This window comes from Carassius gibelio, chromosome B22 (assembly GCF_023724105.1).
Source record: "Carassius gibelio isolate Cgi1373 ecotype wild population from Czech Republic chromosome B22, carGib1.2-hapl.c, whole genome shotgun sequence".
NCBI classification, from domain to species: domain Eukaryota; kingdom Metazoa; phylum Chordata; class Actinopteri; order Cypriniformes; family Cyprinidae; genus Carassius; species Carassius gibelio.
The window spans coordinates 18,025,250-18,049,263 of record NC_068417.1 but is presented as its reverse complement, the minus strand read 5'-3'; the positions used below and the strand labels follow the sequence as shown (position 1 = coordinate 18,049,263).

The following is a 24,014-nucleotide window of genomic DNA, read 5'->3' as shown; positions in this document are numbered from 1 at the left end:
CACTCAAACATTCAAAAAGACTCACACACACACAGACACACACCAAACTGGACCTGGAGATGGGGACACACACAGACTCATTAACTTACTGACACACTCAAACATTCAAAAAGACACACACACACACACACACACACACACACAAACCTGGAGATTGAGGTGGACAAAAACCAATACACACCAACCTGGAGATAATAATAATATACTGTCTAGTCTGTTGGCTGTAATATATAAATAAACCTACCAACGTCCGTTGCCATGATTTTTGGAATTACTGATCGCGAGAGGAAAAAAAAAAATGACGTTTTAGTCGCATAACATCGGTTAATGGAAACGCCGTCATTTCGCAATAGTTGTTTATCGATATTTAGAAAAAAAACACAAAAGTTTTGCGCGAATCTGTAATGGAAACGCGACAGCGCTTAACATAGACTAACTTCTCAGAGTTATGTTGAGCAACAGTGTTCATTACTAACCATTCAACTCCGGATTGATTCTGGAATCTTCGCTGGGGTAATAAGCATTAAGCATCGGAAACAATCCGTCCTCTAACCTATAACAGTGGTAGGCGCCCTAACTTAAATAATCCTTTTAAAGAAAAAAAACCTTCGGGCGCCAGACAGGATTAAACCTGTCAAAAATTAATTTAACCCAGGATAGCAGAAAAATAACCACCTGTTACACAACAAATAATAATAATCCCAGACTAAAGGTCATCAGGATATTTATTCTTTCATATGTTCAAAATCATAACACAGAAAACGAAATGGACAAAAAAATAAAAATAAGAAATGACCACACGGTCCCACTAGCGGTCTCTCTCCGGAATCCGTGCCCTTGCCAGAGACCGACCGCGTCACGCTAATCCACGTTTGCAGATTCGTGTCCACATTCATTCACAAAAATGTCCATAAAAAAAATAAAGAAAAAGAGAGAACAAAGAAAACATTGGATGAACATCTCATTCAGTTTCATTAAATCACACACATTAAATCAACAGCATCAATAATTTTAACGGGCAACAACAATTATAAACAAAACACTAAGCACACAGAATGTGCGAATATGAAAGCTTTGTGAATTGGTGCGTGCGTGTGTTGCAGTGTGTGTAATGGCGGCGCAAAGGTACTGACCACGTTTGCAGGTATTGAAGGCACCAATGAGTATCGCGGGTCACCAGACACCAAGATAGGTGGAGAAGCAGTTTTTCCTTGTCTTCAGGACTGCTCATGAAAGTTGGTCTGGCAGTGCAATGCTTCAGTCACGCACCAGACATCAAACCCATGAAACAGCTGATTGACACGCAGCCGTCTTTCCACCGTAAACTATCACTCATACGGGTTACCCTCATGTGCAAACAAACGAATGACGCTTCTGATTCAGGTATGACACACTCCCTTTAAATACAACTCCCTTCTGCCGTTAATTGAAGCACTCCACCCAGAAATCACGCTAAAAAGAAAGTGAAAGTAACCAATGTCGTAGAACAGATTATTTTGTTTGCCACAAACCACTGATCTATATATATTCTATATTATAGATCAGTGCCTCTAACTAACGCATGCTCATGTTTTGATTCAGAACGTGTTCGAAGAGGAGGGGCTATTCGTGTGTGCCTCCGTTGTCAGTTTGTGAGAGGGAGGGAGCAAGCAGCGCGCAGCTCTACAATAAAATACAAGTGTACCCATATTAAATAGTGATATTGTGGCGGGCCGCCACAAATTAATGAATGGGAAACCCTGCATGATGCATGCTCCGTTCCACATCTTTTGCAATTAAAAGTGTTTGCTTTGTCTTTTTCATTCAGTTTGTATTTATTTTGTTGCTCGTTTTTGCATATCTGCTTATGCTTCACTGCATCAACATGCTTGCTTTCACATGCAGAGGCATGTGCGTTCCCAGATAGCATACATATCCGGGCCTCATCTGGGCCAACTATGGCACATCTGGCTCAGTTCTGGCAGCGGCAGAGGTTATATGGGCCATCTCTGGCCCACACACATCAAGCCGGTTTTAGTTGTGGCATGCTGTTTATGGGCCAGATCTGGTCCGTGTGCGACAAACCGGCTTTAATTTGAGTCGTGGCTTGCTGTGTGTGGGCCAGATCTGGCCCGTGTGCGACAAACCGGCTTTAATTTGAGTCGTGGCTCGCTGTGTGTGGGCCAGATCTGGCCCGTGTGCGACAAACCGGCTTTAATTTGAGTCGTGGCTTGCTGTGTGTGGGCCAGATCTGGCCCGTGAGCGACAAACCGGCTTTAATTTGAGTCGTGGCTCGCTGTGTGTGGGCCAGATCTGGCCCGTGTGCGACAAACCGGCTTTAATTTGAGTCGTGGCTCGCTGTGTGTGGGCCAGATCTGGCCCGTGAGCGACAAAACCGGCTTTAATTTGAGTCGTGGCTCGCTGTGTGTGGGCCAGATCTGGCCCGTGTGCGACAAACCGGCTTTAATTTGAGTCGTGGCTCGCTGTGTGTGGGCCAGATCTGGCCCGTGTGCGACAAACCGGCTTTAATTTGAGTCGTTGCTTGCTGTGTGTGGGCCAGATCTGGCCCGTGAGCGACAAACCGGCTTTAATTTGAGTCGTGGCTCGCTGTGTGTGGGCCAGATCTGGCCCGTGTGCGACAAACCGGCTTTAATTTGAGTCGTGGCTCGCTGTGTGTGGGCCAGATCTGGCCCGTGTGCGACAAACCGGCTTTAATTTGAGTCGTGGCTCGCTGTGTGTGGGCCAGATCTGGCCCGTGAGCGACAAACCGGCTTTAATTTGAGTCGTGGCTTGCTGTGTGTGGGCCAGATCTGGCCCGTGTGCGACAAACCGGCTTTAATTTGAGTCGTGGCTTGCTGTGTGTGGGCCAGATCTGGCCCGTGTGCGACAAACCGGCTTTAATTTGAGTCGTGGCTTGCTGTGTGTGGGCCAGATCTGGCCCGTGAGCGACAAACCGGCTTTAATTTGAGTCGTGGCTCGCTGTGTGTGGGCCAGATCTGGCCCGTGTGCGACAAACCGGCTTTAATTTGAGTCGTGGCTTGCTGTGTGTGGGCCAGATCTGGCCCGTGTGCGACAAACCGGCTTTAATTTGCGTCGTGGCTTGCTGTGTGTGGGCCAGATATGGCCTATACCAGGTGACCAGATGTGCCATTTTCTGAAGACACGTCCTGGCAGATCACCTCCCAGACAGCAAGCAGTTTCGGCCCAGGTCTGGCCCACATCTGGCCCACATGGATTTCATGCGGGCCAGATGTGGGCCGGATCTGGGCCAACACTATGTTGCTGTCTGGGCTTACTTTACCGGTCAGTGGTTCTAAAACTATTTTGAGTACTGGATGCCCATAATATTTTAGGACACGTAATATAGATACATACACACATTTATTTGACCTAAACGGACCTGTTATGAAGCTGCAATGTTATTCGATTTTTTTTACATTTTTGTACCATGTCCTCTGGTGTGACACCATGTCCTTTGAACTTTTTCGGAACCATTACAAATTTTTTATGCTTTGTTGTACATTAATATGACACCCCAAATTATATATATATTTTTTTATTAAAAAGTGCATGTTAAGCTACATACCCAGATAGCACAGGTACGTCGTGGGGACGTCTGTGCGATGTATGCTTTTGCATCTGGGAGACGTCGTTTTTAGGGCGTTTGCTCATCTGGAAGACGTTGCATAGACGTCTTTTTCCGATGTTCCAGCGATCTCCGGGAGACGTATTACAGACATTTAATATTTGAATGTTACGTCTATTAGACATCTGATTTACATAGCATAGACGTCGTTCTTAATTGTACGATTTTATACGTTCCTTCATATTTCCTTTTATTGATCACAGCTTTAGTTACACTGATTATGCATGCGTCTTCACATATGAGAAAAGTATAATAACTAACCCCAAGTATTTTCCACTCAGAATGAAAGAACACAACATGCTGTTGAATGATTTGTATCCTTTTATTAACAGTGAATGAAAATAAGCAGTCATTTATGTTATTATTATTATTATTATTATTATTATAATCCTGAACCAACCAAACAAACAACAAAAAATCAAGTTGACTAACAAGGCATTCTCCCTGGGGCCAAGCGGAGATAATCCTTAATGTGTTTTTCAGCCTCTGCTTCAGTTGGCGACGGAAGCACGGGATTCTTCATAGCTGCTCCTGCATGTTAAAAGGTAAAACTTAAATAAGTTTAACAAATAAAACTTTTTTCACTTATTGTTTAATTAAATCCTCAAAATATGTTTTTTTTTAAACTGGGCTCTTATGAATTTAGACAATGATAAGCAAACTATAAAAAATGATTGCAACATCCGTCCTTCCCCAAAGCTATAATGTCTGTATCAGTATCAATTAAATTATTCATTATTCTATTAGTCATGTAAGATAAATGCATGCCGATCCAAACAAATCCATTTAAGAATTATGCATTAACTGCGCAAAATAATGTAAAATAAGACATTTATTTAGTCTTATGTCTGTTTAATTGTTCATATGATCCCGATGCGAGTTACTAGCTGAGAATGATTAGCCTGCCTTAATATTATCTAATTAATATAAATAATTGATGTGCAATTAATGTTTGTCTACTGTTTTTAATGCCACTCAGCGTGATGTAGGCTAATATAATGCCGCGTTTCCACCGAAATTACCCTGAACATTTGTACCAGGAACTTTTTTCCCAGGAACTTTTTTCCCCCCAGACCTGTTGCTTTCTGCGTTTCCACCGCGGTGTAAAGTACCGGGTAGATTAGGCAAATAGACTGGTGACGTAGGTCTGCGCGCGTTTCTCAAAACAAAGTACTGCTGATTAAAAAAAAAAAAAAAAAAAAGTACGCTGATTTTGGACGTGCATCCTCGGTAGTTGGTTCAGACTTTGTGCATTCCTCTCGGGAGCGTGATGTCCGCGACGACGCAAGTCCGGTAAATCTATAAACAGCAGCGTACTTGATAACTTCAGTCTGCTCGTCATGGATACTCCAATTTCCAATTTTCCTTACTGTATATTTACAATAAAACGAAATATGATATCAAATACCACTGCCTCCTTTCGTTTTCATTTAAGCATAATAACAACTGCAGAAATGTACTTAGTTCAGGGAAATGTGTATATGCAGCCATTACAATGAAACGAAATATTATATAAATTTGCCTTTTTTATTTTCATTTTAACATATAGATAAATTGAATACAGACCAAAGAAACCTGTTAGATTTACCCCGCAGCTGAATTATATGTTATGTTTAACCACTAAAGACACATCAGAGCCAGCGGCGCATATCAGAAGGTCTATCCCAGGAGAGGCTGCTCTCTGCGGATACATGAGGACTGAGCTCCCGCTGATCGAGTGGAGCTCACCGTCTACGAGATCGGCGAAACACATTTTTAAATAGGCGCTGTCTTTATAAATAAACAACAGATTTGAGTTTGAAACAACTACATTCTCGCCTGAAATACTTTTAAAATTACATTTCATGACACAATAACAGTAATATTTGAAAATTATCCGAATAAATGGTGGTTGAACTCAACCAATGCTGCGTGAACTCAGATCGCTTTGGCTACTGTTATTTTCCCCTCAGTATATTTACAATAAAACGAAATAGGATATAAAATACCACTGCCTCCTTTCATTTTCATTTAAACATAATAACAGCTGCAGAAATGTACTTAGTTCAGGGATAAGTGTAACGTTATATACAGCCATTACAATGAAAGAAATATTATATAGACTTGCCTTTTTATTTTCATTTTTACATATAGATAAATTGAATACAGACCAAAGAAAACCTGTTAGATTTACCCCGCAGCTGAATTATATTTTATGTTTAACCACTAAAGACACATCAGAGCCAGCGGCGCATATCAGAAGGTCTATCCCAGGAGAGGCTGCTCTCTGCGGATACATGAGGACTGAGCTCCCGCTGATCGAGTGGAGCTCACCGTCTACGAGATCGGCGAAACACATTTTTAAATAGGCGCTGTCTTTATAAATAAACAACAGATTTGAGTTTGAAACAACTACATTCTCGCCTGAAATACTTTTAAAATTACATTTCATGACACAATAACAGTAATATTTTGAAAATGTTGATCCGAATAAATGGTGGTTGAACTCAACCAATGCTGCGTGAACTCAACCAATCAGCATGTTTAGCGCCAAAGTCCCGCCCCCGAAAGTTCCGGAACTTTAAAAAAGTACCACCTCGCCAGCAGGGACTTTCTGGGGGGCATTTTTTTACCCGGAACTTTTATTTAGTTCCTGGTTCCTGCGGTGGAAACACACCAAGTACCGGACCAAGTCCCTAGTTCCTGGGTAAAGTTCCTGCGGTGGAAACGCGGCTTAACATACAAGTAGAACGTTTCATGTCTGTTCATTTCCAGTGGTGCTGAAATTCTGCTTCAGTCATAAAAACTTTAAACTGGTACCGGTTTCAGGTTCTTTTAGAGTGACTCCCAGATTAGTGGAGACACAGCCTGAGTTGAATATTAATAATTTTATATTAAGTCTACTTCGAAAACTGGGCTGGTCAGATTCAAGGAATCGACTCTTTTGGAGTCGACTCCTCATCAGTACTGCGCATGTGCTTACAAATCATCACATCGACGCGCACGTGGAAGTGATCGCCGCGGGAAAACTGAGGTACGTAGCTAGATTCATTGTCATTAATATGTGTGGTGTACGTTTGATTTTTATATAAAGTAAATTAAACAGATAAGTATTAGCTTAATATTGACGAATAGTTGTTTCTGTGGTTTAGTCAAGTGGCGGTAACAGCTGATTTTGTGGTTCATCAACAGTTCTTCGTCACAGCCTAACTGTTAATCGTAAAACAAAAGTTAACATTTCTAAAACGCTCTTGTGAGTATGAAACCGCGTTTTACACTGTTAAAACGGCATGTATCTGCTGGTAGGCACATGCATAATATATATTATGTTTTGTAGGCCTAATAATCTGTATGAAAAGCTCACGAGGGGTAATCGTGCTTTAACGAACAACGTATGATTTTAATAATGCATTGATGCATGCATTGATTCATGCTGAAATTAACATTAAGATTAATACATTATGTAGAAGTATTGTTAATTCTTAGTTCATGTTAACTAATGAACCTTAATTTAAAGTGTTCCCCGTACACTGTACATTGGAAAACATTTTGGACGTAATTTACCTATTAGGAGTGCTCCTATGTTTGTTTTCCTGATCCCTCGCTTTTCTCCCCTACCACACCAGTTTAGTTGTTTGGCTACAGGACCAAACACCTTGGAGCATATTCTCCATATTGTTTTCTTCAGTGTGTGTCCTCCACTGATGGATAAGCTGTTCACCTTAAAAATAAAAACACATTTCAAAACATTATAGACAATGCCCAAACATTATGGTCCTGTTTCACAGACCGAGCTGAGTAGTTACTCACAAATTGTAATCTGTTACTGATTCCAAATTACATTAGAAAATTGTAGTTAGCAATGAAAGCCATTACATTACACGTTTTAAATAATGTAATCAGATGAGTTTGGTCAAAAGTAATCTAAAAGTAGTCTATCAAATTTAAATAGGATATTTAAAGTACCATATGACATAAAAATACAAAGAGTAAGTAAATATATTTTAATTGTTGTTATTTATAGCATGAAATGCATTAAATAATATATTATGTCAAGTTTTCTCAAACTGGTGTTTGTGAATGAACTGTAGGAGGCTTGTGAGTTCAATTAATGAGAAGCTAATAATTATTTAAATCACAAAAAGATTTTAAATTAAAATAAAGCATTTAAAAAAAAAGTTTAATTTGTTTACCTGCATGTCATGTGACCATAACCAGTGTCGCAGAACCAAAGAACATAGAAATGTGACACTTAATTATTAAAAAAAAATATATATATTTTAAAATCTCATGAGTACTTTTAAATAAATATATTAGGTGATCAGACGACAAATGTTTTTTTGTAAAAATCAATGTGTTGATGCAGATGCTATGTTCTTAAACATTAATAATCGAATGTAGAATAATCTATTACTATATTGTAAATATTTAATCATGTAATCCATAAAAAGTAACTGTAGTCTGATTATGAGTTTTATAAAATGTAATTTTATATAATTACAAGTTCTTTATTTACTAGAATCTGTTTACGTAATCCAGATTGCATGTAATCAGTTACTACTGAGCTCAGAACAGGGATTAGTTTAAATCAGGACTATAGGTCCTAGTTTTGCTTTTATAAAAATGCTGCATGTGTGCATCTTGAGATGAAACAATGGCACTGACATATTGTAAAAAATGTTATTGCAAGTTATTTTGAGTTAAGACAGCTCACACATGCATTTTAGTCTTGGACTAGCCTTAAGCCTGGTCTGTGAAACCGGGTATATAATAAATATTATTTACTTCATTGCAACTGTTAAACCTTCAAATGTCAATGATTTTCACCATCTTTTGCATCATTGCTTTCTCTGATAATTTTCTTTCCAGTTTGTCTAGTTCCTCCATGGTTGTGAGAGGAAAGACCTCATCCTCGCTGTCCACCACTGGAGCACTGGAACGGTTGTTTGCTGCAAGGGACTGGACCACTGAAGTCAGATGATTGATCTTCATGTCCAGTTCATTAAGTGCCTCCAGAATTGTCCTCTCAACAGCTGCAACACAGTAAGTTTATCTGGGAGAGTATTTTAATTGAACTATAAGATGTATAATTTTACAAATTAAGCACTTCAATTTAACGTACGTGTACATTGATTAGTGATGCAGCTCCATCGTCTCACACCAGAAGCACCTGCAAGCACATAAAGCTCTTAAATGTGATTAAACTAACATGTCATGAAAAATTGAGTTTCTGAAGATATGGCTACATGCTTAAGGCCTTAGGCTGATGATACACATACTTTTTGAGCAACGATGCTGTCAACAGGCAAAAAAAAAAAAAATTACAAATGACTTACTATTTGTTCTTGGCTGGTGAGTACTTGAGGATCTTTGTTCAGAGATTGTGTTCTCTGATGGATTGTACAGAAAATGTAATGTTAATAAACCTAGTGTTATTAATTTGCAGTGTATGTGTTTATGAATGTTCTTTTACCTTGAAAGTTAGATGGGTGTTCACCCCAAGCCTCTTCTTGCTCATTTTCATTGGACAAGCTCACTGGAACAGCTGGAGTTAAGAAAGGTGAAGTTGGTAAGTTGTATTTGCTACATTGACAGTGCATGACACTGATACAATATGGGCTAGATTTACTAACAGCTTGCACCAGCACAAACCTTCTTTTGGTGTTAAAATAGTACTGTCAGGATTTACTAAAGAGGCGCAGTAAAGTATTAGTGCTGAAAAGATGTGGACAGTTGTTTTTGCGTTTAACCTTGAATATGCATTTGTAGTAGTTTTCCTTTGAGACACAAAATTTATGGGAGGTGAGTATTAAGATGAATAACGCAATGATTTAATAACATTTGTGCTCTTCAAATTATTTGTATTTGCTATATTTTTAATGCCCAAAAAAGGCACTTCTTAAAGCAGGCGGTAATTTGCGCTGCACTTGGTAGATTGCACTGGTTATTGTGGGAATGATCTGGCTTCGTCTGTTCTGTAAAGTTTGCATTGTCAGTAAATTGCACGCATAATTTTCCCTCCCATCGGCAAATTTATGGAATTGTGCTCTAATGCTAATTTGGCCTGTTTAGTAAATCTGGCTCAAGGGCTCCTAAAGGGGTCATATAATGTGATTTCTATTTTTCCTTTTCTTCAGTGTGTTATGTAGGTATTTGTACATGTATAAGATCTACCGAGTTACAAAGCTTAAAGTCTCCCACTAAAGGATTTATTCTATCTAAAAGATAAGGCTGATCCAGACCATGCTAAACGGCTCATTCAAACACGCCCCTACACATCTACGTCAAGATGTGGAAATATTTGCGTAATGCCGCCCAAATGTTCACTCAAAAAAAAAGGTGTGGTTTCAGGAACCGCAGTTAGTGTTAAAGCAGTCATGTCAGGGAGACGCTTTGTGTTTCGAAGCAAAAGCACTTTATGTGGCCTTCCGAAAGTATATGCAATGAGGAATCATTGTTAAGATTTATTTACAACAGAACAGCCCAGATGTTCAAATTTGTACAACACATTTAATGGATGACAGTTTTGTGAACCTAGGAGAGTACAAGGCTGGCTGTGCGCTATTAAAAAAAAAAAAAAAAAAAAAGGTAAATTCCGACTTTGCTATGACAATCTTTGCAACGATTGTATAGTAAAATGCGCTACACAAATAAACTTGAATTGAATCTGGTGCTTATTCTGAATCAGCTACTTTAAGTATGTTTTCTTAATAGTTTAAGTGTTTGCTATTGACTGTTCAAATGCAGAGTTTTCCGCAGCGTAGAGTAACATGTTGTGTGATTACGTGTGTGTGTGAGGGTAACATCACAGCAGAGTAAACAGACTGTCAGAAATCATAGCACATAAGCTGTCTTAACCGTGGCTTGTGTACTGCATCATCACTGTGTCTGTCACGTGACTCTGTTCCCCTTTCGGGCTTGAACTGATGGTAAAACGAAGGACATTATTAACAGTCTTGATATTTACTTTGAAAGATGAAGCTTGCAATTATGGAAAGGGGCGTTGCATTTCCGACGAGTGCTTGCGATGTTCGCCCAATAACAATGCATTGGGTCAGTTGGCCATTCAGAGCAGCCTGTGCTTGACGGAAGGAGGGACTTTGTTGAAAATGACGTTTTTGAGAGAGGCGGGACATAGAGGAACTACAATAATGTACAGTATTTGAAAAATGTTTTTTTTCAAAATTAAATCATGTCAACATATTCTGTTACACCAAATATACAAAATAATGGTCTTTAAAATAGCATATGACCCCTTTTAGTGATACCCTAGTAATGACTGAAATTGACTTTTTTTATTTTTTTTACTTTGCATTCTTCCTTGTTGTGTGTTTGATAGTCTTTGGTCTTGAGAGAGTCTTAAGGCAGAGAATTTGTTCTCTAATTAGAAAAAGTGAAAAAAACTGTATTAGGTTGTGTTAGGCCATGACTCATTTGCAATTGTGTTTTTGATTTCCTCCATATACTAATTAATGTTTTTTACCTTGAGTGATAGATGGGTGTTCTTCCCAAGTTTCCAGCTGGCGGTCTGAATGAGAGAAGCTCATTGACATTACAAAAGGTACTCATTCTGCTGCTTCAACTGAATTGTGCTCTCTATTTCTTTGTATTTTAGCTTATTTAGCTTTAAATTTTTTGCTTTAAACAAGAGCACATTTTCTATAGTAAACCTAGATGAAATCCTACAGTATTTACCAAAAGTGAGTCATACAACTTACGCTGTGTTCTTTCTTGCTTGGAACTTGAAGGTCCCAGCAAAGAAAATGCATTCTCTGACAGATTGTACATAACATGCTGAATTACCTTATGTGTGTACAGTAATTGTCCTTTTTGTTTTCTTTTACCAAATACTAATTGTTTTTTTGTTTTTTTTACCTTGAATGTCAGGTGAGTGTTCACCCCAATGATCTTGTGGCTCATCTGCCTGGGAGAAGCTCATGGGAACATCTGGAGCTGAGAATGATGGAACTGGTAAATTTAAATAATTTTACATGACACATTCATTTTAATGGTTGGTTTTTATTCATTAAAGGAATAAAAATATGATCAGAAAATCAACTTGAATAATAAGTTTACAAACTGCATGTCATCTATTTATTCAGCAATCGGAAACTTGACCCACCCTGTTATGGAGTAAGGCTTTTGAGTAGTCATAAATGCTGTGAATTTACAGCTTTTACATTGTGTTTACAGTACTCATGTAGAGCCTGTTACCTTGACAGCTGGGGAAAGTCTCAAAACGGGCCTGCTCTGGCTTCTCCATGGCCCTTTGGTGGTGATTAACAAATGCTGCTGAAAGAATTGGTATGTAGATGTTATGTCTGCCTCACAAAACAAGATTTTGTACTACACAAAGCCTTATTAAAGCTTGAGATTGCTATCACTTCTAATTGGCAACCAAATGTTTATTATTAAATCATCATTAGTATGTAAATCCTCAAGTTATGAATGTAATGATAGTAGTTCTGTCCAAACTGTTAAAATAGCAACAGAATTGGGTGAAGCTGAAAAAGAAAAGTGATGTAAACCAACAAATCACGAGAGCCTGTGCTATACATTGATCTTACCATGGCTAAGGAACATTCTTGAGCATGGAACAAAACATCCACAAATATCAGTTTTCTCAATTTAAAACTCACAATTGCTGAAAGAGTTCACTGCTTTGCTTGTTGTAAGCAGAGGTCGTACAACAGGACCTGAAAAAGAATAGCACTCAGCAGTCACACACTATTATGCCTTAATCATTTAACTGTTTTATTGTATTTTTACCTTTTGTCTTGATGTATTTTAGAGGTGCTGGAGGTTTTGGTGCAGGCGGGACTTTTGGTGCGGGCTGGATTTTTGGTGTAGGTGGATTTTTGTCTCTATTCATTTTAACTTTTTTGTTGGGGGTTTCATGAAGCTCATCATCTGATGAGAATGTTTTCTTTCTAAGAGCAAAATCAGGGAATTAGATTATTTTACAAAAATGGATTATATAGGTAATAAACTAGCATGTTTGTCAATTTAAAAAAAAAAATCAAAAAAAAAAAAAAAGCAACAAATACAGTGTAATTTCCTTTTCCAATTCAAACTCCAAAAAGGGTGCATACTACTTTCTGTGGTCTATATACAGGTTTTCTGACACCGTACAATAACCCAGGAAGGTTAGGAAAAGGCCAAAATATATATAAAAAAGCTCGTCTTATGTGAATGTGGCAAAAAAATTGGCAAAATTGACCCTTTGCAGAAAGTTTGATTGACATGCAGGCTGACCAATCATATCGCAAAATCTGTGATTTTAGTCCGACAATTAAACCAGACCGGAGATAAATGACCGGATTAACGTTGGTGGACTAAAATAATTTTAGTATAGACTTTGTTAAATAGGGGTGCACGATATATATCGGCCGATGATTAATGCACATCTCTTCAGTAAAGCTGGTTCTCTAATCAGCGGTAAATTTCATCAGTAGCGTGATTTCACATAGAGCAGCTATTACTACACAGAGCCATGGTTCACAGACAAGCTGCGCAAATCCAAGTTCATTATATGCTAGGATTTGCACAGCATGTCTGTGATCAACGGCTCTGTGTAGTAACAGCTGCTCTATGTGAAATCACGCACCTGATGGAATTACAATATTTATGTTTGTTCACATTTGTTTCTTTGTGTGTGCTGTTGCGCTTATAGTTTTGATTTCTCCACGAGTCAGACAGGCTGTACGAGCCTCAACTTATGTGACCTTAACCAGAGTTTACACTGAAAGTAATACAATCAGAGTCATTCTCGCCAAAGTTTCCGTGCTGCCCTAGTTATTGTTTATTCAAATTTTAATGAGGTTAATTGTCCTGTCGGTCAAGTACAATTCTTTCACTTGCCCCTTCACAAAATCCACTTGTCCCGGACAAGCTGAAAAGCGTTAATGTCGAGCCCTGCATTAGAAACTGAACATGGCTGGTTACTAATTGTGAGTGAAAAGGTAGGGCTGAATTCAAGATTATAAGTAAATAAATTTATCTGTTACTCACATAAACTTTCTATAGTTTCAGAAGACTGAATATTACTGTTTGTTGAAATTACTTTTCAATGTATCTTTTTAAAGTGAAATATGTATTTTTACAACTTACTTGTGAATTCTTTTTATAGAATTTTCAGATTCTGAGATGTCAGAAGTGTAGCATGCCCTTTTCCATTTTTTGGAAATGTTGTCAAATGATGCTGAAATTATCAAAGTATGTGAACTTAATTCATGAAAACCTTAAGCTGTGGAATATCATGTATTAGTAATTTTGTCATCTGTTTTAATGTTTATTTAAAGTGTATTTTAACTTGCTTACCCGACTCATGTAGAATTCTGGCCTGATGCTTGGTCCAACCCTTATCTGGCTGTGGTGCCTCCATCAACCTGACGCTCTTTAGTAACCGGTCCAAGTCTTTGTATGGAGGCCACCATGAGTGGCCATCTGAGTACCAGGACTTTGCTACAGGACCGGTACTCCCTTCTCCGACGAACTCCACTATCAGGTACATGTTATTTTTGTTGTTGTTTTATTTTAGCTGGAACAACCTAAAGCCCCATAAAGTGTAACGATTCTTATTACATTTCAGTTGTTCATATGCATGATTCAGTTACCCAAAATAAAAGTAGCAAGTCCAAAAAAAATAAAAATAAAAAAATTAGTGTGTGTGTAAAAGAGGGACTGAAACAAAATTACGGTCATAAGGAACTAAGAAAGCTTTCGCCTCAATGTTCTCAAACTTGCAGAAATGTGTTGGTCCTGAGATGCCATCAACTAGATGAATACCAAGTTCTGAGGATGGAAGTGGATAATCAAAAAAAGGTTCATGATTGTTGAAGGTAGTGTAGGCCACGTAAATGTCATCCTTCGCTGAAATTATATTTTGCAGCTTTGCAACTTTCCCATCAATGTAAACATAACTGTTGGCCTGGTCCAGTTTAAGAGTGTAAGAGCAGGTTTTTATTTCTTTGTACTGTGAAGATCCATGAAAACATTCAGGTAGAGGGCCAGCCGTGTGTTGTTTTCTGAGCATTGGTGGGTTGTTTTTCTCCTTTTTTTTGCTGCAGCTTTGCATTTCTGAGAACCTTCTCACAATTTGACTCAGAGGACATGTAGGTTTCCGCAGGAGTCTCTTCAGCTTGTTAAGGTGATCCTCATACTGGAAAGCACTGAAGTTGTCGAGGACACCATGGTGTTTTGCATCTTCTGCAAGATGTACAAGACAGTGGACGTTGTAGGACAGGAATTTGGGGCCGTATAGCTGTCCAAAGTGTGTGACAAAAAGTCGCAGAATATCATTGGCATAGTCGATGTGATCACCAATTAGGCTGTTATTGCACAAGATGAAGATTCCCACAAAAAACAGCAGGAAGTTTTGTATACCTCCGTGCTGAGTAGGTCTTTCAACATAACAGGGCCTGTGTACAATAAAAACTGTCTAAACTCGGTCGCCTTCCAACGATCTATTTCCCTCACTGCCCTTGGTTTGCGCGCAAATTCCATAGGTACATTTTTTTTGGCACCAACCAAACTTTCTGTCAGCACAGTGGCTTGAAATCCTGACAGCCTGCAAGTTAGAGGACCCAGTCGAAGCCACAAGTGGAGAAGCCGCCTCATGACACCAAGGCACACAAGGTGCATGTAATCAAGGGGGAATCCAGAGACCATATCCAAGGATGTTTCTTCTAGTGGTGAGATGCCATGGTGGTGATCTGGATCAGTCTTATTTCTGAAGTTGTCATCATTTCTAAGAGGCATATCATTTCTAGGGAATGTCATCCTGTTCTCCAGGTGCACACCATCCTGAATGCACTTTTCGCATCCATGGTAGCCTGCATGGCCCTTCACTTTTTTCAGAAAAGCACGTGCAGGTGCGTCGCAAATCATTGAGGTAAGCTGTAAAGTTAACTTGAGTCCTTCAAATTCAAAACCATGACTTAAGTCTTTTATTTCACAGATGAAGTCTTCAAGATACTCATCCAGTGAGCTTGGTTTACTATCACCACAAAACAAACCTATTGTCACAGGTTCCTCCTGCACCAAATGTTGCACAGTTACAAGAATGGGCCAGAATTGAGTTCATGAACTCTTGTAGAGAGGCAGACCATCGATGCTCACCTGGAGCTTCAAATTGCTCACATTCCGTAAAATGTCCATGTTGTTGTAGAGTACACCTGAAATGGATTCCAGTAGACCAAAATGATAGTACTGGCCACCAGCCTTGTTTTGGACTTCAGTTCTATTTGAACGCGCTGTTCCTAATAGTGTCCTGGCATCTTTTGGCAGATTCAGATCATGCTTGCGGAGGATATTAAGTAATGAATTTAGTGCCACATGTGTTATTTGTTGTTCTGTTGCCCAGGTTGCCAAGTCATCATTAAGGGAATTTGGATGCAGTTCAGAATCTGTGTCTGAGTCTGTGTCAGATTCACTGCTATGTGAAGCACTTGCCATGGTGACACATTCAGGCTCATCAATATGGGACAAACCGTCCATAAAGTCATTGTTGTCATCAGCGATGCTGCTTGTGTCACTGTTCATGCCACCATACTGTTCCATGTTCCATGATGATGGTAGTGATGCTTCCATTGACTGGAGTTGTTTGTCCACCTTAGCCTTTTTTTTTTCGTCGCAATGTCCAGTAAGATGGTTTTTTGCAATCCATGGTACTGTGATATTAACACACACAGAAAATGCAGTGCACTAACCTGATAAGCCAAATGCAGTGGTTCTCAACTCAAGTTTTGGAAGACACTTGCATTGCACATTTTGGATGTCTTTTACATGTGGTTTAACTCATCATATAATAGAATCCCCTTAACCCAACAGAGCATGCTAGATGAGACGGACATCCAGAATGTGTAGTGTTATAGGTCCCCAAGATTGGAATTCAGAATCAATGTCTAATATGCGTGACAATGCGTAATGTCTAATAATTCTGTCACAATAAATACACATACCTTGGTTTTGATCAAGTGTGAACTGTGGATATCGTTGTTGAGTGAGTGTGGTTGACTGTAGAGAACTTTCTGTAATTGGGGAAGCAATATAACAGGTAATGTCAGTTTTGTCGTGGTGTTTAAAGTATTGGATCTAAATGTTTGCCTGGAAATAGCATCCAAAAGCTTAATAAATATGTGTGGTCACTTATTTTAGATAGTTTATCCATTTAATTAAACTAGTTGAAATGTTTTCTCTAATTCCAACCAGATGATAATTGTTGGATGAGGGTTGGAACTAAACTCATAAGAATGGCTAAAATGTCAATATGAATGTAAAAATATAAATTTCATCTGACCAAAATTTAATGACATGAGTAGGGATATACCGGTATCAGATTTTCATGTTGCGATTTAATTACTAATGCTTTATCACAGTATACGGTATTATCACAATATTGAAATTTAGTATTAAAAAATGGTTATAATGAAGTATAACAGGTTTAATAACTTTTTTCGTAAAAAGAAAAAAAAAACTGAATATTTAAATAAAAATACCATAAAGCAATACAGAAAAATATATAAAGTTAAGGTTTTACACAGATTAAAGTGCAAAAGAACTATAAAGACCAATAGGTATTCTGGTTACACTTTATTTTACAGTACGTGTACTAACACGTACTTATAGTGTACTTAAATTGTATTTATCTAAGAAAGTTAGTAATTCGTAAAGCTGGTAATACAAGGTAACTACATGGGGTAGGGTTAGGTTTAGGGGTAGGTTCAGGATTAGTACCTAGTTATTACATAGTTATTGTAATTACTATAATAAGTACATAGTATGTACATGAGGAACAGGACTGTAAAATAAAGTGCTACTGGTATTACTTTACAATAAGACCTCATTAGTTAACCTTAGTTACTGCATTAACATTCACAATAAGCAATAGCTACATTTGCTACAGAAGTTATTAATCTTTGTTAAAAAGTACAAGTCTTAGTTCATGTTAGCTCATTAAATGACACCGTTGCAACTTTAGATTTTAACACTGTGTTATTAAATATTGGAATACCTAAGATCAATGAATGTTCAGAAGAAATTTTCATTGGCAGTTTGTTACCTAATGAAGCCCTAATGTAAAGTGTAAACAAACAACAAAGAAATAAAACACTTTGAAACAATATCTAGGGCATGTTGCAGTCCAGATTAAAATGTAAAAAAAAAAAAGTTTTAAAATTAATGGCCTATTAAGTCTAAATATTTAAGTATTTGGTGCTGTGTTGAGCACCACAGCGAATACACAAATATAAATAGTTATTGAAATCTACTTAAATACGTTTTTTGAAAGTAGTGCAGCTGCTTTATTTTGGGGGTTTCCAGGGTAAGGGCTGCATTTTCTGCAGTTTAGCGCCATCTGCTGTCAGCATGAATGTGCTTTCATTCGAGTGTTCCTCATGAGCTTCTCATGTGTGCTTGTTTACATCAGAGCACACACATACAGTGGTGTTGTGCATTTTGACCAGTTGATGGGAAAAGTATTCTTAAAATGCATCCCAAATTCTGAATAATTTGTAATATAATTATTCACAGCATTTAGAAGTGCCCATGATAACAATATTGTGCATATTAATTACCGTGATATATTGCATTATCGAATACTGGCACATGTCTAGTCATGAGACAGTGAGTGTCATCCGAACAAATTTTTAAAGATATTTTTTAAGATTGACCCAGAATAATAGTAAATAATCTTTTATAGTTATGTATATACAAAATCGTTTCTGCTACCAAGATATGATGGTTTAAGTGGTGGAGTTTGAATCCAGTGGTGCCTTGTTCATTTGTTTTTCTTTAATCATCCAAAGGACTTATAACAATAAATAGAAACAGGATAAAAACTACTTTAAAACAATTAACAAATATTTGTAAAAAACAAAAAACAAATTCTAGCCATAATATAATTGTTTTATTGACTAAAAAAATAAAGGAGGGGCCGTTTCTGTCCATGAATGTTCTTTCTCCATCTTTTGCCTAAACTGACTCTAAAAAGAAGATTATGGGAAAAGCAGATCTCCTTAATATTCATTAACTCATTAGCATACCTCTTCTTAGTTAAAATATTATTTAAAATACCAGTAATTCTATTTTCACTAGTTGCATGGGCAATTCCTGATATCAACTTCAATGCAACTGTAATGTTCCCAGGTCCAGAAACGTAGTAAGGACATCAATAAAACAGACCATGTGACATCAGTGGCTCAACTTCAGTTTTATGAAGGTACGAGAATACTTTTTGAGCACAAAGATAACAAAAATAACAATTTATTTCAACTGCTATTCTTTCCGAGTTACGTCTTCTGCCATTTTGGAGAGTTTCATCGAAAAATCTTAATTTGTGTTTCGAAAATAGAAATGACGTGGAGGGTGAGTAATTAATTATAGATTAAAAATTTTTGGGTGAACTATCCCTTTAAAAATGTGAATTCCTGATATCAAAAATCAATTGTTATGATGAAACTGGCAAATCAGAGATGCAGGATGCTAGTATTTATGTATGTAAGAATCTCTTTAATGTCTTCATTAAGACATTACTAACATGCTGCATGATGTTGTAATTGATCTAAACCCAAATACTGAGTGATCATTTAAAATATATACTTACAAAGTCAAAGATGTTCTCAAGATGTGGCTCTTAAAAGAGCCGTTGTGGTGTATGTAGCTGCTGTAGACAAAAAAGAAGAATGCATACGAGTGAGATATGTCTGTACACATTAAAATGTTTTCACTTTCATCAGTGGTTATTGATTAATTAGGATGTTATGATGAATCTGGCAAATCAGATGCACAATGCTAGTTTTGTTTCCATTTCATTCATACATGCATTTAATAATTTTTTTATTTTTATTCCTTTATGTATTCCTTTAATGTCTTCATTAAGACATTACTAACATGCTGCATGATGTTGTAATTGATCTAAACCCAAATACTGAGTGGTCATTTAAAATATATACTTACAAAGTCAAAGACGTTCTCAAGATGTGGCTCTTAAAAGAGTCGTTGTGGTGTATGTAGCTGCTGTAGACAAACAAAAAAAGAGAGAAAAAGAACAACGCATACGAGTGAGATATGTCTGTACACATTAAAATATTTTCACTTTCATCAGTGATTATTGATTAAACATGTTGTGATAAATCTGGCAAATAAGAAATGGCGTTGACTCCACTTACAACAATAAGACGGCAATCGACACTGAAAAAGAGAGAGAAGATAATTAATTTCACTGTAGTCTATTAAATCCCAAAGTTTATAGTCTCTGATGGATATGTATAATATTATTTGATAAAGCATGATAAGAAGAAGAATGCAGAGCAATGTTTCTGATGAGACCTTACAGCCCACTAACAAATAAGCCAAAGTAAAAATGCATTTTCATTATTGAGAATCACCGATTTCTATAAAGGTGTCAAGGCTTATGAGTTTTCTCTCTCGCTCTGTCTGTCTCTCTCTCGCTCTCTCTCTCTAAGTGCATGCGCCAGCGTGTGTTAGAGAAAGGGTTTACGCGCTCGCAGTTAAACCTGACAACGCACTACTTTCCATACAATTGTGAATAATGAATATATTATTAAGAATAATTGTATGATTGGTCTCTTTTAAAGTAATGTTAACATGACATAACTCTAAAATGAAAGAGCGTCTCTCAAACGGAGCGGATTGGCTCTATCAGCAATGACGTCACACGGATTTAACGGCATTTCGGTGTTTAACGGCGCTGATGAGCGGCCTGTAACGTTATATTAAACGACGGAAAATCGTCTTCGTGAAATGTGATACATTTAACGGAAAAGAAAAAATTCTATAAGTCCAATTTTTACTACAATTTAACTGGTTTCATGAGTGAAAATGTCTGCTATTTATTTTAGTAGTATAACCCTCAGAAAAACGAACTGTTCCCTCAGACGGATTGTTATTATAATCACAATTTATTACTTTCTTTCTTCATAGTTTTAAATGTCATTTACTTTTGTTGTCGGTCCATACTTTTAAAAAGTCATTTAACTAAAAAGGTTAAGTAAAAAGTAATTTACCTCAGAAAAAAGGCACTGCTGGGGATGTCACTCAAAGTGGAGTCAGGCTGTGCGCGCGGTGGGCACAGACCCCTGCTTATATAGGCCCGCTGCCTGGTTTCGCGGGCTTGGCACGCGAGTAAGAATTTAAGTTTTAAGAAAAATAATTATTTTCATTTTTTTTTTATTTTTTTTTTTATGTACAATGATATAATGACACACGACGTTAACTTTGCATTAAACATAATAATAATAATAATAGTGTTTTCCTATTATATTAAAAGCAATGGTGTTACCAAAAATATAAGCCATATAATTTTTTGTTTTGTTTTACTTCTTTCTTTTCCTCCCAGACTGAGAGTTCCTTTTTTTATTATTATAAATTGGGCAACCCCATAGGTGGCGATGTACGCGTGCGAGTCGCCAATGAGCCAAGGGATGAAGAAGTCCTCAGGGCAAGATGTGGTGGAGTGATGGTTGAGAGGTAAAGTATGAATGGTGGAAATGTATAGTTTTATGATAGTATGTTTGTCATTGGTGAGATTGTTGAAAGGTTTTTAATAGTGAACTAATTTTAAACAGTTTTACCCGACCATATGTTGAAGCAACGCGTTTTGGAACGAACCGCGGTGCATGTTCAGTTAGCAACAAACAAATTTGATCCCAAATCAACTGCGATACACGTCACGTTAAACGCATAGCAAGAAAAAACAAAGATTATTATTTTATGTTCTATAATTGTTAGAAATGTAAATGTATGCAATACTATAAATCCATAAAATTCCAAACCTTGTGACCTAAAGACATGCATGTGCACATTATGCAGAAAGTTTTTCGCTCAGCCTTGTGCAATAGAGAATAATCATAATAATAATGATATTTATTGCCTTTTGCTATAAAAGTGACATTTTCTTGAACATTTCTTAATGAAGACATTGAAGAGGTAATTTAAAAATAAAAACTAGCATCCTGCATCTCTGATTGCCAGATTTCTCATAACACCCATAAATATAAACAAAAAGACTCAAGTTATAGCTCTTAAAAAAAAAATAGCTCTTAAACAGTTGTTTAGCACACTGTTGTCTATATTTGAATGGGTAATTTTTAGGCTGCAACCAATTATCTTAATTAAATAATGTTCTAGATTAATTTGATAAAATGCCACATTTTATTTTCTTTATTTTTATTTTCCGCATCTACTTACAGATGTGAGTCTCAATGTTCTCTGCACACAACTGCTTACAATAGTGTTTCGATTGCTGTCTGTGTGAAAAAGTAACTATATGAACAAGTAACTAAAGTCAAGCATTATTTAAATTGTATTTATTTACAGAGGTATATGAAGTCACACTTGTCTGTGTGTGAAGATGTTGTGCAGCGCAAATCCATGAATGAATGTTCTGAAGTGAGTTAAACTTCAACAGATATCCCCTGCTAAGGGAGTAGGGAGCAATGAACACTTTGTAGGGACCATGTCAATGGGAACACAGGTTATGCACGGAGCTCTCTTCTAACGAGCTGATTATCTGAATCAAAAAGAGAGACTTACAAAAGTATGTAGAGCTGGTGGGCACGGGGACTGGAACTGAGAACCGCTGCTCTAATTAAAGGAAAGTAGTAAAGTAAAGTATTATCAAAGATGGCGACATCCATACAATTAAAAGTCTTCTGTTAAATCTGAACCAGCAGCATCTTTTATAACTTGGAGTAGATAGGATTATTTGGGTCACATACAGAGTACAAAACTTGAAAGTAGCGGAGAAAATGCTTCAGTAAAGAAATATTGTTTGCAGTTTGCTCTGACAGATGCTTTGACAGATGTGTGTGGACCTGAGTCATGTTTCTCCAGAGCACAACTTACATTTGATGGTAGAGTCCTTGTCTAATTTTAGAAATAATTGAAGAGAATAGGAGTGCAATGATTCCGACTAGAATTTACATTGTACTAAAATATTTATTTTAAATGTAGGTTTAATATTCTATGTTATATTTATGAGAGCATTAAATGTAAAGGAGTATACATGTAATTACTACAGTTACTACACGTAAAACAATTGCTATGTTAAATTTACTATATTCAGAATATACGTGTATATTAACGTGAATACATGTTCCCCATAACAGTTAACATTTAATGGGTGTTTTGTTCTTAGGATTTTGTATATGTTTTATGCTTTAAAATGGCAAGCAAAGAGTTTTTTTTGTTTTACAATGTCATGTTTGTATTTTAACCCTTTTTTTTGGCTAATGTGTAGCACAACTTACATAAATACATTCACTATATTTGTTTTCTTTGACTTCAGTTTTCACATTGTTTGGAGGACAAAATCGGGAAGGATGTAGGGGCCCACAGTTTGGGCACACATACACAGTTCATCTTTGGGTTTGTTGCTCTGTGCTGTTTGATTGTATGGTAGTCAGAACTTTGTTCAGTTTTATTCATTACTGTCAGCTTTCACAGCAATACTGCTTAATGAGCAATTATCTCTATCAAACATGGACCTTAAAGGGATGGTTCACCCAAAAACATTATTCAAATAAATATTGTGACAGTCATGTTCATGAATCTGATTTCAGTGGCACAGCTGTGTAGTATCTAGTACAGAGGTCGTTGACAGTATTATGTTCATTGTACATGATGTTCACTGCCCAGTATTGTATTATTGTTTACACAGTAAGTTTTCAGTAACATTATTTCCTTATAAAATGCTCTAACATTTTTTTCCTCTTCTTTTCTCCACCAGACACCCTAGGACAACATCCTTAGCACAGATCTACCTATAGCCCTCCATCATTCCCACATCCATCTTGCAACAGTTTCATTAAGTGCAGTCCATAACCAGTTCACGGTCTACACCTTGTCCATTGCAAATGTTATGGATTATTCTAATAGAGATCTTTCTATTATTTTTTTGAGACTGTTATTATGTACTCTGTTATGTTGTGAATAAAGTCAACCCCCCCCCCCCCCCACCTCGATGCTTTCAGCAGTTAATACATTAAAGTGTGTCTTTAATGTTTTATTATTTAAAGATTTTTTTAAAGTTTATTACAGGCTCAGTTTATTTATTTTTTTCACTAGAAAATAAAGTGGAGTATTAACTGTCATAATCAAGTATGAGACTTTTGTCAGTATCATTAATTCTATGAGGCAATATGAATCAAATTAACATTTGTATAGGGTTTTCATCCGAAGGCTTCTTCCTCATTCAGTTAAACATCAAGGGTTTTCTATGCCTTTGTCACCTTTTACTTTCTCATTGGAAATTATGAGCATCATTATTTGGAAGAAAATAAGAATATGAAAATGGTTTTGATTTCAATGTATTGAATGGAATCAAAGAACCACACAAACCTTTGACCTTCATACAGACATGGTATAAATTAAAGTGTTACTCAAATTA

The 24,014-nt window shown here is 37.1% G+C and overlaps 2 protein-coding genes and 1 long non-coding RNA gene across 22 annotated transcripts in view; 1 reads left to right on the top strand and 2 right to left on the bottom strand.

The window, feature by feature from the left end:
- Positions 1-24,014, bottom strand: part of LOC127988515 (SLAM family member 5-like) — a 74,095-nt gene that overhangs the window by 13,057 nt on the left and 37,024 nt on the right. The window lies entirely within an intron of this gene.
- LOC127988519 (uncharacterized) lies at positions 907-24,014 on the top strand. Of its 15 annotated transcripts, none has more exons than XR_008161696.1 (13): positions 907-1,383; positions 3,907-3,939; positions 4,109-4,170; positions 8,474-8,647; positions 9,086-9,173; positions 11,100-11,165; positions 11,492-11,575; positions 11,798-11,908; positions 12,396-12,450; positions 13,734-13,819; positions 13,938-14,111; positions 15,112-15,297; positions 15,376-16,595. It is a non-coding gene; the product is annotated as an uncharacterized LOC127988519 (long non-coding RNA). The 15 variants fall into 15 exon arrangements; XR_008161695.1 differs by lacking the exons at positions 907-1,383; positions 3,907-3,939; positions 4,109-4,170 and adding exons at positions 4,177-6,638; positions 18,752-18,824; positions 23,355-24,014 and having other exon boundaries at positions 15,376-15,497; XR_008161697.1 differs by lacking the exon at positions 3,907-3,939.
- The window catches only part of LOC127988476 (uncharacterized), a 48,741-nt gene continuing 28,660 nt past the window's right edge, over positions 3,934-24,014 (bottom strand). The window contains exons 2-20 of one of the 6 annotated variants that reach the window (XM_052591240.1): positions 19,774-19,795; positions 19,562-19,621; positions 19,209-19,268; positions 16,567-16,635; positions 13,925-14,154; positions 13,715-13,805; positions 12,374-12,534; positions 12,244-12,300; positions 11,819-11,896; positions 11,480-11,557; positions 11,323-11,376; positions 11,088-11,132; positions 10,913-10,984; positions 9,078-9,149; positions 8,941-8,994; positions 8,727-8,774; positions 8,432-8,637; positions 7,169-7,325; positions 3,934-4,156 (exon numbers count right to left, since the gene is read on the bottom strand). In XM_052591240.1, the coding sequence (XP_052447200.1) occupies positions 4,053-4,156; positions 7,169-7,325; positions 8,432-8,637; positions 8,727-8,774; positions 8,941-8,994; positions 9,078-9,149; positions 10,913-10,984; positions 11,088-11,132; positions 11,323-11,376; positions 11,480-11,557; positions 11,819-11,896; positions 12,244-12,300; positions 12,374-12,534; positions 13,715-13,805; positions 13,925-14,117 (1,470 nt within the window). In that variant the 5' untranslated portion in view covers positions 14,118-14,154; positions 16,567-16,635; positions 19,209-19,268; positions 19,562-19,621; positions 19,774-19,795 and the 3' untranslated portion in view covers positions 3,934-4,052. Of the gene's footprint in view, positions 4,157-7,168; positions 7,326-8,431; positions 8,638-8,726; positions 8,775-8,940; positions 8,995-9,077; positions 9,150-10,912; positions 10,985-11,087; positions 11,133-11,322; positions 11,377-11,479; positions 11,573-11,818; positions 11,897-12,243; positions 12,301-12,373; positions 12,535-13,714; positions 13,806-13,924; positions 14,155-16,566; positions 16,636-19,208; positions 19,269-19,561; positions 19,622-19,773; positions 19,796-24,014 lie in introns of all 6 variants that reach the window. The other 5 variants (XM_052591243.1, XM_052591241.1, XM_052591242.1 and 2 more) reach the window with 5 other exon arrangements.